This window comes from Apodemus sylvaticus, chromosome 3, assembly GCF_947179515.1.
Source record: "Apodemus sylvaticus chromosome 3, mApoSyl1.1, whole genome shotgun sequence".
NCBI classification, from domain to species: domain Eukaryota; kingdom Metazoa; phylum Chordata; class Mammalia; order Rodentia; family Muridae; genus Apodemus; species Apodemus sylvaticus.
The window spans coordinates 118,003,136-118,015,888 of NC_067474.1; the positions used below are offsets into that span (position 1 = coordinate 118,003,136).

The 12,753-nt window shown below is 42.7% G+C and overlaps 1 protein-coding gene across 1 annotated transcript in view; it reads left to right on the top strand.

Annotated features, from left to right (window-relative positions):
* Nucleotides 1-1,071: 1,071 nt before the first annotated feature.
* The window catches only part of Sgip1 (SH3GL interacting endocytic adaptor 1), a 216,754-nt gene continuing 205,072 nt past the window's right edge, over nt 1,072-12,753 (top strand). The window contains exons 1-2 of the mRNA XM_052176861.1: nt 1,072-1,392; nt 2,272-2,394. Coding sequence (XP_052032821.1) covers nt 2,385-2,394 — 10 coding nt within the window. The 5' untranslated portion in view covers nt 1,072-1,392; nt 2,272-2,384. The remainder of the gene's footprint in view (nt 1,393-2,271; nt 2,395-12,753) is intronic.

The following is a 12,753-nucleotide window of genomic DNA, read 5'->3' on the forward strand; positions in this document are numbered from 1 at the left end:
TGTTTTCTGATGGTGTTAGGTAACCCCTGTCATTTGGTCTATAAAAGGGTCATGGCCTACAGGTTGAGAGCCACTGGTGGATTTGGTATTATTTTAACTTCCATTTTATAGGTAAGAAACCAAAGCCCAGAGTTGTATGACTGGCCTCTGGTCTCAGACCTCAATGAAAAAGAAACAGGATTCCATTTCATTTTGTTTGATACCAGTATCCGTCCATGTTGTTAATCTTCATTAAAATAATTTGCTAATCACAAACATACATTTATGCAATAACTCACTGCAGTTTTTAGAGCAGATCAACTTACCCTTAAGACAAGTGTTACTTAGTAATCTTTTCGTTTTAAAGCTCTACTGCCTCATAGGCATAGGGAAAAAGCCACAAGCAAGTATATCTCTCAGGAGACTTTAATTTTTAAATGCAGAAGTCACAGAAAGATGTATCCTTGAGGGAAAACAATGAGGCTTTTTTTTTAATTATAAAAATCTTGTAAGTTGCTAATAGACTGAGTTGCGTTTCAATTTTGACTAATTCATCTCTTGACTTGGCCTCTTTAGTATTTCACAGCCACCAGTATCTCATATTCCCTCTGGAGGAAAGAGCCAGACTACATCAAGAGCTGGGTAATACTAGTGAGGGTGTTATAAATGATCAGCACTGTTGTTAGTGATTCTGACCTGGTCTTTCAATAAAGGGATTTTCATGGCTCCGGCTCTGCTATTCTTCCTTATTCTTCCTTAGGTTAAAGAGACCTTTCTCTAGCCTCTGGTCTTCCTCATCTGCTCTCTACACTCATAGGCCTTCCTTGCTCATTTCAATTTATTTCTTTTTGCTTGGCTGTTTGGCCTGGTTAAATCCAAGGCTCGCAGGTCACCAGGCCTGGGAGTTCCTCCCTTTGAAGGACTTCTAGGTCTCTTGAGAGTACTCAGGTGACAGACCCTCAGCTCCACCAGACCTTGTGCCTGAACCTTTCCCCATCTTAGTTAAGTTGCCAAGCCCCAGGCTCCGCCCATTCCTCCAGCGCAACCTGGAATGATTGCCTTCCTCTGGATTTCCCTTGGGGTGAACGACTGGGCTCCTAGGCGACTGAAGATCTCAGGAGGAACAACTTGCAAAATATGCCATGTAGCAGGGGCTGCAGTTGGCAGCTGTAACTGAGGCTGCAAGCGAGGCTCCCCACCTGGGGCAAGCGTCGGCCCAGCTCGGCCGGAGGACGCGGTGACTGCGGGACCCGCAGCCCTAGGGTCGCGGCTGCGGAGCGGGAGTGCGTAGAAGGAGGCGACGCGCTCACGCCTGAGGCCAACGCTTAGACTCCTGCCTTCAGCCCCCTCTCCCGCCTCTCGCCCCAGAAATGAGCTGGAGCATCGCCTGTTTGATTCCAGAGCCCGAATCGGGTGGGTTCTTTTGTTTCTTTGTTTTAATGACAGTTGCCAGCCCTTGGGCATGTCATGCGCAATTAATTTCCTGCTTCCTTTCAAGGCAGCTGGGGTGAATTTTTTTTTCCTGCATCATCCTTTGGGGGATGGTTGTTTATGATGTGACGTCAGCGAATTGATTTTTCTCTCGTGAATGAGAGGAAGAGACACACAAGGAGAGACAGAGAGACCTAGACAGAGAGACAGGGCGCGGGAGGGGAGAGGGGCAGAGAGACAGAGAGCGCGAGCCAGCCACAGATGACAGATGTGCGCAGAGGCCGGGCGCTGACATTTGAAATTCCTTCAGGTCAAAATGAGGTTGGAATGGGAGTGTAAAAGTGTGTTGCCAAGATCTGGAATTACTAAGTGTTTTCTTTATAAAAAAAAATAAATAAATAAAAGAGAGGAAAACGGAAAAAATATCCCTGGGCTCAGTCTCCTGGGCTTCTTTCTCGCTGGCATCCCCTGTCAGGGTGGCAGTTCAGATCGGGCGACCCAGAGCCGCAATAGGCTTGCGAGGACCACGAGGAGGGGCGGGGGAAGTGCGTCACCAGGTGGGGAAGGGGCTGTGTGTTTGGAGAGGAGCGGGAGGCAGTGGGGGTGGCGAGCAATGGGGACGGGAAATGGGTTCCGTGCGCTCTCCGGGGGTATTGTGTCAGGAGATGCAGGCTGGCTACCATGTGACGCGGTCCAGAGCTGAAGGGATTGGCCGAGGCAGCGCAGGCGGTGCAGCTCGCCGGCTTGCTGTTCCTCTGCCATTCTCTCTCAGCATCTTCCTGGGAGACTGTAGGTGAAGCAGCACCAGCAGCATCCATGGCCTGTCTTTTGGGTTAACACTTGTCTCCTTTGGTTTGGCAGCAAGCAGAGCAGACCTCAGCGGCAGCTTTGTGAGGACTTAGCTGGGACCTGGAAGCGTATCCTCCTGTGTTTTTTCTGACTTCTTGGAAATTAAGGAATGCAATTCTGCCACCATGATGGAAGGTAGGATTCCCTCTGCTCTGGTTGGCTGGCTCCAGACAAGATTTGGGTAAACCAGTATGGAAGAATGCATGCAGCCAGTGCTGTCTGTGTCTAGAACCTGGCTGCCAGGATTTTTGCAAGCAGATACTGCAGCTTGCTTGCAACCGGGCCTGGGCTTAGACTAATGGAATCAAACCACAGGGTTTCTGTCTAGCTCAGAGCCTCCACAGATCCCAGCCCCTTTGAAAAGAGAAAAGCCTAAGTGTTTGCAGGAAGCTGAGGCAGCTAAGAAGATGCTCTCAGACCAAACAAGTTGGGGGAGACAATCAGGGGGTTTTGTGGTAGGTTAAGCACGCTGGTTAAATCTTTACAATGGAAAGTAATTTTCCGAAATTGATATTCGACAGAAGAGGTCATCGACAGAGTTTATCCATGCTGGCGTTTTCAGTGAACTGCTTACATATCCTACAACATATTCTGATCTCTGGGATTTGCATTATAATATTGAAGCGAGGGGTGCAACAAATTTGGTTCATAAACTGGAGTTTTATGGGGGCTGTCACTGCAGCAGAATGAACGATCTAAGAAAAATACCTGGGCCTCTTGGCTCCAACAGGATCAGACCAGTTTAGAGAGGAAATGGCTCTTAGTTAAACATCAAATGATTAGTTGCTGATTATCTTACTGCATTTAATACTAAGTGTGAAGAGGGACTTCCCCTGGGAGATGCTATTTAAACTAAACATTATTCTACCAACTTGCCCTTTCCAGTCTAAGATTGTGACAGCCAACATCGCCTCAGAAAAAGCAACAAATTGGTCAGAGAAGAAACAGTCAGCTCTATGATGGCTTTGATTTTTTGTTTCCACGTTACAGGATGGTGTAAAACTCCTGGCCTTTCCTAAGATGACAGACAGAAATTCTGTACCCAGGTTAGATTTTATAATGCAGAATCCAGTGCATAATGGGTTTCAGATCAGCCACAGAAATGGCAGAGTGGCCCCCTAAAGCCAAGGGCTGCCCTGTCAGTTGCCACTGGTCAGTGGAACTTCGCACCTCACCAAACTGGAATAAAAGGAAGATGGTTTCAACAAAACCAGTAAAGCCCCCCCCCCTTCTCTCTCCACCTCCCTCCCTTCCTCCTTTCCTCCCTCCTTTTCCCCCCTCCTCTCTGTCGTCATGTCAAATGTCATTAGTGTGACTCTAGGGAGAGAAGAATTCTGGGGTAGAAGCTCACAGATTTGGGGAAATAGCCTTAAATGGAGGCAGTGATTCATTCTGTTTAGAGCCTGGTCTTGTGTTCAAAGAGCTAAGTGAGGTTAAGATTCTATGATTAAACCAATTTTAGTTCATTCCAAATGACTTTAATCTTTGGCTAGCAAGGCAAGACAACCAGAAAGAGTATAACTTATATACTTTTCAATTCAAAGCTCACATGACTTAACCTCATCAGGAATTAAAAAAAAGAACTTGTCTATAGAAGTGTACTATTTTTATAGCTAAATTTTACAAAGGATGTGTTGAAATACAATCTGCATACATTCTGATTCAATTCTAACCTTCCATGGGGATTGAGGACCTTTCCTTTCACTCCCATGAGTGAAAGGAAACTATCCCATGAGCTCTTTGGAGATGGTAGCATTTTCTGATGCTCATTAGTGGTTCTCCTGGTAATCAGGTCTGTTGAGCCATCCGGAACATCAGCTCGAAGCCCCGAGATAAGCTTATCTGAGCTGCAGAAAGTGAAACGGAACTCTTAACAAAGACTGGTGTTGAACTGAAGTAGCACTGTAGCTAGCTTGCCCAATTTATCTAATGGAGGGTGTTATCTTCACACTGGTGGGATCAGAGATGACAGGATGGGTCCTGCTGCTTCTAATGAACCTCTGCAGGAGCAATTAGACAGGTGTGCACCCTGCTTTCAAATTCCATGTGAAACTAATAAATGTTTTCTATTCGTAATTCCTATTTAAATGGTCTCCTATTAATTGTTCAGTGACCTTGGAAAAACAGGTAGGACCCCTTAACCAGAAATCTACTTCCCAGTCAGTGGCTTTCCAACTAAATTGCCAGTCTTTTTTAGCAATGTCTGTGACTATTTCTGGTAGTGCATCCCAGAATTCATGCTCTAAATCTTTCTTACTCCGAAGATGTGTTGCAGCCATTATGTCCACTGAATCAGCCCCAGAGAATACCAGGGTGTTGCACATGCCACAGTAACCTTGGGAAGATGACAATCCCTGTCCCCCAAGGTGCCCGAAATGCTGCCGTGGCAGCTCTCTGCTGAGATGCCATGTGTGTCTGCGAGATTGCACCACCAAGCATCTGCATAGTCTGTTCTCGGCCAGAGCCTGTGTGCCACAAACACATGGTCGCACATGCGTGTGCAGTCATGCACATACACACAGTTCTAGAGAGGCTGTAGTTGATACCTCCGTGTGCGCGTGCGTGTACACTGCTATATTGCTGCAGTGTTCCTGTCTGCTGCTTGGAGAAAGCATGGCAGGACAACTTTTCAGCCCCTTCTCTACTTTGTGAGGAACACGAATAAATACATATTTAGATGGATGGCTTATGGTTCAGATTCATGCCTCTGTTTTATTGGAGTAAGATGTAGGCTTCATTCATCCAGTATGTTTTGGAAGTCTTAGTCTTAGATGAGGAAAGGTACCACCTCTCTCTTGCTCTGATACTCAAAGCCAACTTTGTAACTGCAGGATCCTTCAACAGATCACCACCACTGTGTGGCCGCATGACTTTATTTCAGTTATCCTCATGAAAGCAGTATCTTTTAAGAGACTTGATTTGTTGCTTCCCTGAGTTCTTTATATTTTTGACAGTGGTGGGTATTGAGTTGTTTTTTTTTTTTTCTTTCTTTCTGAGAAAAACTACGTGATGATGTTTGGATGTAGTATGAGAGTGAAGGTTTTAAGTAAAGCACACTTTTGTTATGGCTCCTTGCATCAATGCTGTGATGTGCATTGCTGGTGCTAAGTTGTAGTCAGTGTGGTTAGGGCAGGGAGTCAGGGGCTATTCTTTGATACATTATTATTAAAAAAGTTAAATGGTATTTCCTAAGATAACTGAAAGTAAGCTAAGGTTTCTTAGAATCTTTTCACTTGGGAGGCTGGTGGATAAGTATGTTTCTTGTCCCCTGCAGAAGTAACTGGTGCTCTGTGGTTTTGAATCTCATCTTCAGGCTCACAGATGCTGTGTTCAGAGTATCAGTTTCCTGGTGTCAATGATTTCATTCTGCATAACAATTTTGATACAAAAAAAAAAGAGAACTTTTTAAAGGATTTCATTGCAACCCAAGATAACTAAATACATTTTATTTATTTTCTATTCACAGGAATATCTGTATATTTTGGATGTAATATTTTATAACACTTTTTTCAAAATTTAAAAAATTAAAAATAGTACATTGTGGCAGGAAAAAAGATAGAGCAAAATTTTAATTCAAGCCCATTTAACAAAACTCATAATTTTCATCCTGTAAGAACTTTTTTCTTTTTTACTTTGCATCAGAGCAAGCATGTTAGGCACACTGAAAAACACACAGTTGTTTCTCCAGTTGTATATTCATTTTTATCTATTTAAATTCCAGCTGCTGGCAGGGCCCTGCCCTTTCCCCCTTATTAGTGTTTTCCTGTTCTACAAATGATTACTTAGATGGTTTTGTCCAATTTGAGATTAACTGAACATCTGTTGCTGCAATAAACCTGTAAACTCTAGAAATGGAATTTTCTATTTGGAAAATTCTTTGATGTGATTTTTTTTTCAAAACAAAAAGTGGGAACAAAGCGTTTTGAACAAAAGTGTTCATTTTATAGTTAGCTCTGGAGGTGTTAAAGGTCCTGTAAATCCTGCTGACTCCCTTCCCTTACATGGTGAAGTTACTTTAATAAAGCTAAGTGTGCATCTGAGATTCTGATATGCACTATGTCATTTATGTAAATTCTCTCCATCTTCAGGTTCGAGTTGGGACGAGACTGTTCAGTTCTCATCCAATTTCAGTGGGCAACTTCAAATCTCTGAAAAGAATGGTAGTCTTATACTAGTCTGTCAGGGTGGCTATACCAGTTTTAGACTGGATACTAAAATAATTGCTGTGGACACAACAGCCATCACAGTGATGCAGTCGAAGAGAATGGTGGCATTTAAATGTGTTTTTAATTTCAAGGATTGCTTTTGGATATTGCTGTTCATCCTCCCACATGGCTTCTCTAAGTCAATTATTAACAAAGAAAACTTAATTAGAAGAAAATGAGGAGCTAGAGACAAAATCTGAAGGCACCTCGAGAAATTATTTTGCATGGGAAGCTTTAGAGACTTGCGATAACACCGTATTTTTCAATACTGTTTAGTTTTACCTTTCCATTCCATTCCTGTGGCCTACCGCTTCTTAATTCCATTCTACCATAGGAAGCATTGTCCAGTGATATGATCATTACATAAACTCAAGAATGGAATAAAGAATGGGAAAGATTTTACTGAAATGATTAGGAAGGAGTTGAAGGGAGGATTTAATGAGTTGTAGTACATTTTAGCTTGTGTGTCTTAGAAGCCTGAGAAAGAAGCTAGCTTTGTGAAGAGGTGGTCATAGATAGAAACGAAGCACAGTGGGAGCAGAGTCTCCTGGGAAGAAAGCAGACTTTCACTGGACATACGTATCGCAGTAGGAACAACATAGTTTTCTCACAATAGGACAGCTACTGGAGATGTACTGGAGATGTGGGAGGGCTGAAGCTCCATCCTTGGGATCTGAGTATCAGCTCGCTGCTTCTATGGGATATTAGAGAGGAATGGAGCATCTATATTTAAATATCTTACTCCATGCTACTTCTTTGTTTGAAATGCCCCTTTCTCCCATTTCCATTTCTCTTTAAATCCACAGTCTACATGAGCCTATATGCTCTGGCCTACTCTCTTCTTCAGGCTTATCTGATGCTTTAGTAACATAGACAATCACACTGCATGCCTCCTAGTATTTAGAATAGTCCTTTCCCTCCAGTCAAGCTCTTAATTTGCAAAAACTGTTCTTTATAGCTTTCGGAATCATCAGTTCTCTTGATTTCTGCCAAATTTCCACTCTTCAGCAGTACTTCCCTTTTCTCCTTGCTAGCCCCAAATCCTGTGCACACACCTTGGGCCACTGAGTCCTCAAAGCTGAAGGATTGGAGGTAAGCTCTATAAAGACAGACATCTGGTCTACCATGGTCACCTCTGTAGCTTTTGAACCTAGGGAAGGCCTCATATATTTATTCATTGAATAAGTGAGCAAAACTAGATATAAATATATAGCTCTGATAACTACACCCTGGACATGGTACATGTAAGAAATAAATGTTCACATTTCTGTTCTCACTAGCAACACAAAACTTATAAACATGACGCAATTAGAAAATAAGACAATGTGTTATGGCGTGTTATAAAATAATTCATCCAAGAATATGCACTTGAGTTGAATTATCTTGGTGATTCTCTCCAAGGAAAAGAATTCATATTGAGAAGAGACATGTTGTGCAACACCTATGCAAAGAAATTTCAGTCAGTTTTTTATCAATACTCGGCATTCCTCTTTGATATTTTCCTTCTCTTGCTCATCTCTCCTGTTTTTTCACCCCACCTTTTCTATCCTGTGCTTTTTTTCCTTTTCTATGCTTTAAGGTAAAACCTGAATATTCTGGATTCTAAAGCTAGAGAGTTTGAAGTAGAAACTAATTTAAAATGAATGAATAAATGTCATGAGTGTATAGTTGAGCAATGTGCTTGTGTGTACAAAGATAGTATCAAAGAATGTGAGGTTTTTCAGATGATGAATTATTTCTGAGTAGAGAATTTGTCTATCATATATATTTGTTCACTGAACTCCTATGGCATGGGCTTTGTTATATAAAGAGTATGGATCGAGAAGTGAGACTTAAGTGTGAGTCTTAGTGTTGGGACTGCTTGGCTGGATGCCTTGAGGAAGTTACTTGACATTCCAGTCTGTGTTTCCTTAGGACAGCATGAGATGATTTATCTGTCCTATCTCTAAAATGCCCAGCTCTGAGAAACCATGACCTCTGCTGAAAGATTGGATTCTCCCACATTTTCTCCCTCTAAGGCTGAACTCTGAGGCTAGGCTCCTTTCCCAAGCCCAAAAACATATGGCTGGCACACAAATAGTAATCAAATAGATTACTACTTCCCTTTGTTTTTTTAATGATCTTCTGTGGTTTTGTTTGTATGCCAAAGATTTGTTTTGCATCTTTACTGTACAACAAGATAAGGATCTATATACCTGCTACGTATAGAACCTAGTCTAGAACTATTTATTTATCTATTAAAAATTATGTATTGAACTTTAAAAATACATAGAATAAGTGTCTAGCATATGAAGTCATAAATGAGATATCTATATCATACCCTTTCCCTCAACGATCAAGAAACATCACAGAAGAGGAAGAACAAAGATTGTTAGAGCCAGAGTTTAGGGAGTGTCAGAGCAAAACTGTGTCTTCTAGACATGACAAGGCTAATACACTGATGGACTCACAACAGCTGTGGTTGCCTGTTGTGGTGATTTGAATAAGAATGATCCCTATGGGCTTATACATTTGAATAGCTAGTCTTAGGAAGTGGAACTGTTTGAAAGGAATAGAAGGATTAGGAGGTGTGCCCCTGTTTGAAGAAGTATGGCCTTGGAGGAGATATGTCATTGCGGTGGGCTTTAAGGTTTTAAAGCCCATACTAGGCCTAGTCTTTCTCTACCTGTGGATCAGGATGTAACTCTCAGCTACTGCTCTAGCTCCATGCATACTGCATTGTCCCCTACAATAATAAAAATGGACTGACTCCCTGAAATTGCAAGCAAGCCCCCAATTAAATGCTTTCTTTTATAAGAATTGCCTTGGTCATGGTGTCTCTTCACAGCAACAAAACACTGACTGAAACACCTGTATAAGACCTGCACAAGATCAAGCCAGGCTGCATTCCATATGTATAAGAGTTGTATCTTTAGAAGGCTGGGATTATCAGGCTAACACAGTGAATGTTTGATGCTGGTGCCTCTTGGACTTATTCTTTCCACCCTTTTAAGTAAATGGAGGTATATCATGTCCTTGTCTCAGTTCATGGTTCCAAGTCCACAGAGCTGAGCATACAGCTAGGATGCTAAACTTTGAATACATTCAACAAAAAGAGGTTATACCACTGATAAAGCCCTTTCAGAATTGGGATCACTTGTCAAGTGGTGAGCTTTCAGCTGGATCTCAAAGGCCTTTACAGAAGGGAGAAGGAGCAGAGGAGCCACTATCCCTATCTGAAGAGCTATTAGTAGTTGATAACTGCTAGGGTAAGGGGAGTCAGTTTTCTTTATGGTATGGTCCCTGGTAGGTTGAGCACACTCTAGTAGATGCCCCCCCCCAGATTTATGCATATGTGGTCAGCATGGTTTGGACTCTGAGTTATAAAAAACATTCTTGTTTTTTTTTTAAGAGGATTGATGTTATAAGGGGGTGAAGGGCTTGGGAATGGATGTGAAAGGAGTTAGAGGAGAGGCAAAGAGTAAATATGATCAAAATACATTATATGCTTGCATGAAATTCTCAAAGAATTAATAAAACATTATATTTTAAAGCAATGTATAGAAAAGAGTATGCGGTTAAAAATTATGTATTGGATGCTAGGCAACTTGTTCAAAATGCTGTGCATTCAATGATGGATGGTATTACCCCAAATTCCTCCAGATCCTCTTGGAGCTTTTCCTTTAGTCTCAGGTACTGTAATCACACTAAAAATGGCAAGGAAAAGGAGCCAGCTGTAGTCACCGTCTTTAGAAACCTGAGTCTGGCATGGTGCCTAGTGAGATACTACCTTCTCACACACATTGCAATCCCACAGCCTCTCTGTGTGGGAGAAAGAATAAGTGTTAACATTCCGACGTCAAACAGGAAAGAACTCGGGCTCCGTGAGAAAAGCAGACCAACGAAGACCACCAGAAGCTAGGCTCTGACTCCCAGGCAAGAACTCTTCCTGTGTCCAGTGGTATGACTGGAATGTGTGGGTCTCTGACATGCAAGCAGCAGGCTGTCTAGGTGTGGTATTTCGTCACAACTAGGAAAGTTGGTTTCATCACCTCGCTCTGGCCCTTGCGATCAGCCATCAGCTTGAAGAAGACCCCTAACTTAGCAGAGGGCTCTGCTCCTCTCAGGAGCACACATTGTCTTCCCTGTAGTTTATGGTGACAAGGGTCACACTGTGGTGTCACTCTTCCCAGGGACTCTAAACTTTCACAGCTTACATTCTATAAAACATTTCATAGAAAACCTGCTTCTCACCATGAACAAAAGTCCCTTTCTCCCTTAGAGGGACAGCTCAGTTTCCCCTGGCATCTTGTGAAAGCTTGGGCCATTATCATGAACATACGATAGTGCACTCCATCATTTGAAGGTTAACTAAACTGGTCCAGTCTCATTTTATAGTTGAGGAAACCAACGCCAAAATGCAGCAACTTATCCAAGGGTCTTTATTCTTTCTGGAAGATAAAGGAGCATTCACTTTAGTCATGATTCCAAAAATGTGGATAGACAAAGACTGGGAACCCATGGTGTCTTTCACGTTCAAAGGTGCTGAGGGTTGTTGGGCGACTGCCAAAAGACACACAAATGAATGTGTCCCCAGGGTCATCATTCTACTGAGCGCACATACAATGTGACCATTTATAGCACTTTCCTCTGCGAGCTCATGCACCTGCTGTCAGTGAAGAAGATGGGCCTTGAACCCTCCACCAGCTGTGTGACCTTGAGTGAGTGCGGGAACTGCCTGGCCTTAGCTTCCCCAGGCTCGAGGTAGGAATAGAGCTGGTCTCCACCTCCCAGCCCACAGTGGGATAATGAATATGAAAGCATCCAAAACAGCCTGGTGCACATTCACTGTTTTCTCGGGACTCTACCCCAGTGGTTACTCATTTATTTTCAGAGGCTTGACCTTGCTTCTGTCATATAGAGGGTTGCCACACTGCCTCCACAGACAGGCCTTGTACCCGTCTCTCTTCTACATACCGACTTTTAATTTATTAGCGTCTTCTATCATCCTTTATTCTCTATGTCCACATGATAGGCTGCTTCTTTTTTCACCATGCCCCACATCGTTAATCAATCCCAGCAGTCTTTCTGTCCCGCTTCAGTAACTATCTTGATATCATATTCTGGGACACTTGTGTGAATTTGTTGGAATTGGCACATGGCTTATCACTCTGTGTTTCCTCCCATGGACCCTTTCCCAGAGTCAAAATCGAGTGAATAAAACCAGAATGCGGGTGGTCTAGCTATGCATTCCCTCATCACAAATGCTTTCTGAGTAGCTGAAAAGGAAACGAAAAATTGCCCATAAGATTACACAGCACTAACTGCAGCAGCAATGACAAGACATGGTCTAATCCTTGGAGCAGGGAAAGTGCTTGCTTTTGTGCTGGTGACTTTAACCTTCAAGTATCTCTTAGATTCTCACGACTCTAATGTGGATGTTGGGGGCAGACACCAGGTAACTGAGCTCCTGCTAATGTTTAGATTCTTTCGTGATTCCTCACCCCATCTTCTCATTCTCAATGGATTCTCAAGGTTGTAGATCACCCTGCCCAACTTGTCTTCCCACTAAGTCATTTGATCAGACAGACTTAGTTGTGTCTCCCCCAGTGTGTCAGGAGCCAGACCCTTCACCTGTCTGTTATCAGTTTCCTTGCCTGTGCTAGGCCGCCCCACACATCATCTTTCCCCCTCCCTGTGCTGTCTGAGCAATGTAGAACCCTTTCTTGCTTCTTTCTTACACTGTCCTTCCCATCCCTTTACAGTAACAAGTCTTAGTTGGCGCTGATCATTCAAGGTCATGCACAAGTGCCTTCTTTATGTTCCAGAAGGCTCTTTCCTTGCGCATGCGGAGTATCCTACATAGTTACATAAGCTAGGGGATGGCTGACTTTGGTCAGACTGACCACCATTAAACCTCAAGTCTGTGACTTTGGGAAGAGAGCATATCTATTTCCTCATTAAGTAGATGAAAGTTGTGATTGTGATCATTTAACATGAAAAATTGTGAGAATTTAACCAAAAAGTATACTTAGAGTAGTTATTCTTAACCTGCAGGTTTTGACTCCTTGAGGGTCACACATCAGATATCCACATGTCAGATATTTACATTACAATTCTTAACAGTAGCAAAATTATAATTATGAAATAGCAATGAAGATAATTTTATGGTTCCGTGTTACTACAACTTGAGGAACCATCTTAAAGGGTTGTACCACTAGAAAGGTTGAGGGTCACTGACTTAGACAAGACCAAACCATTGAAAGGAAGGAGGGATGGGGGAGTGAAAGGAAGAGGGTAGAGGATTGGT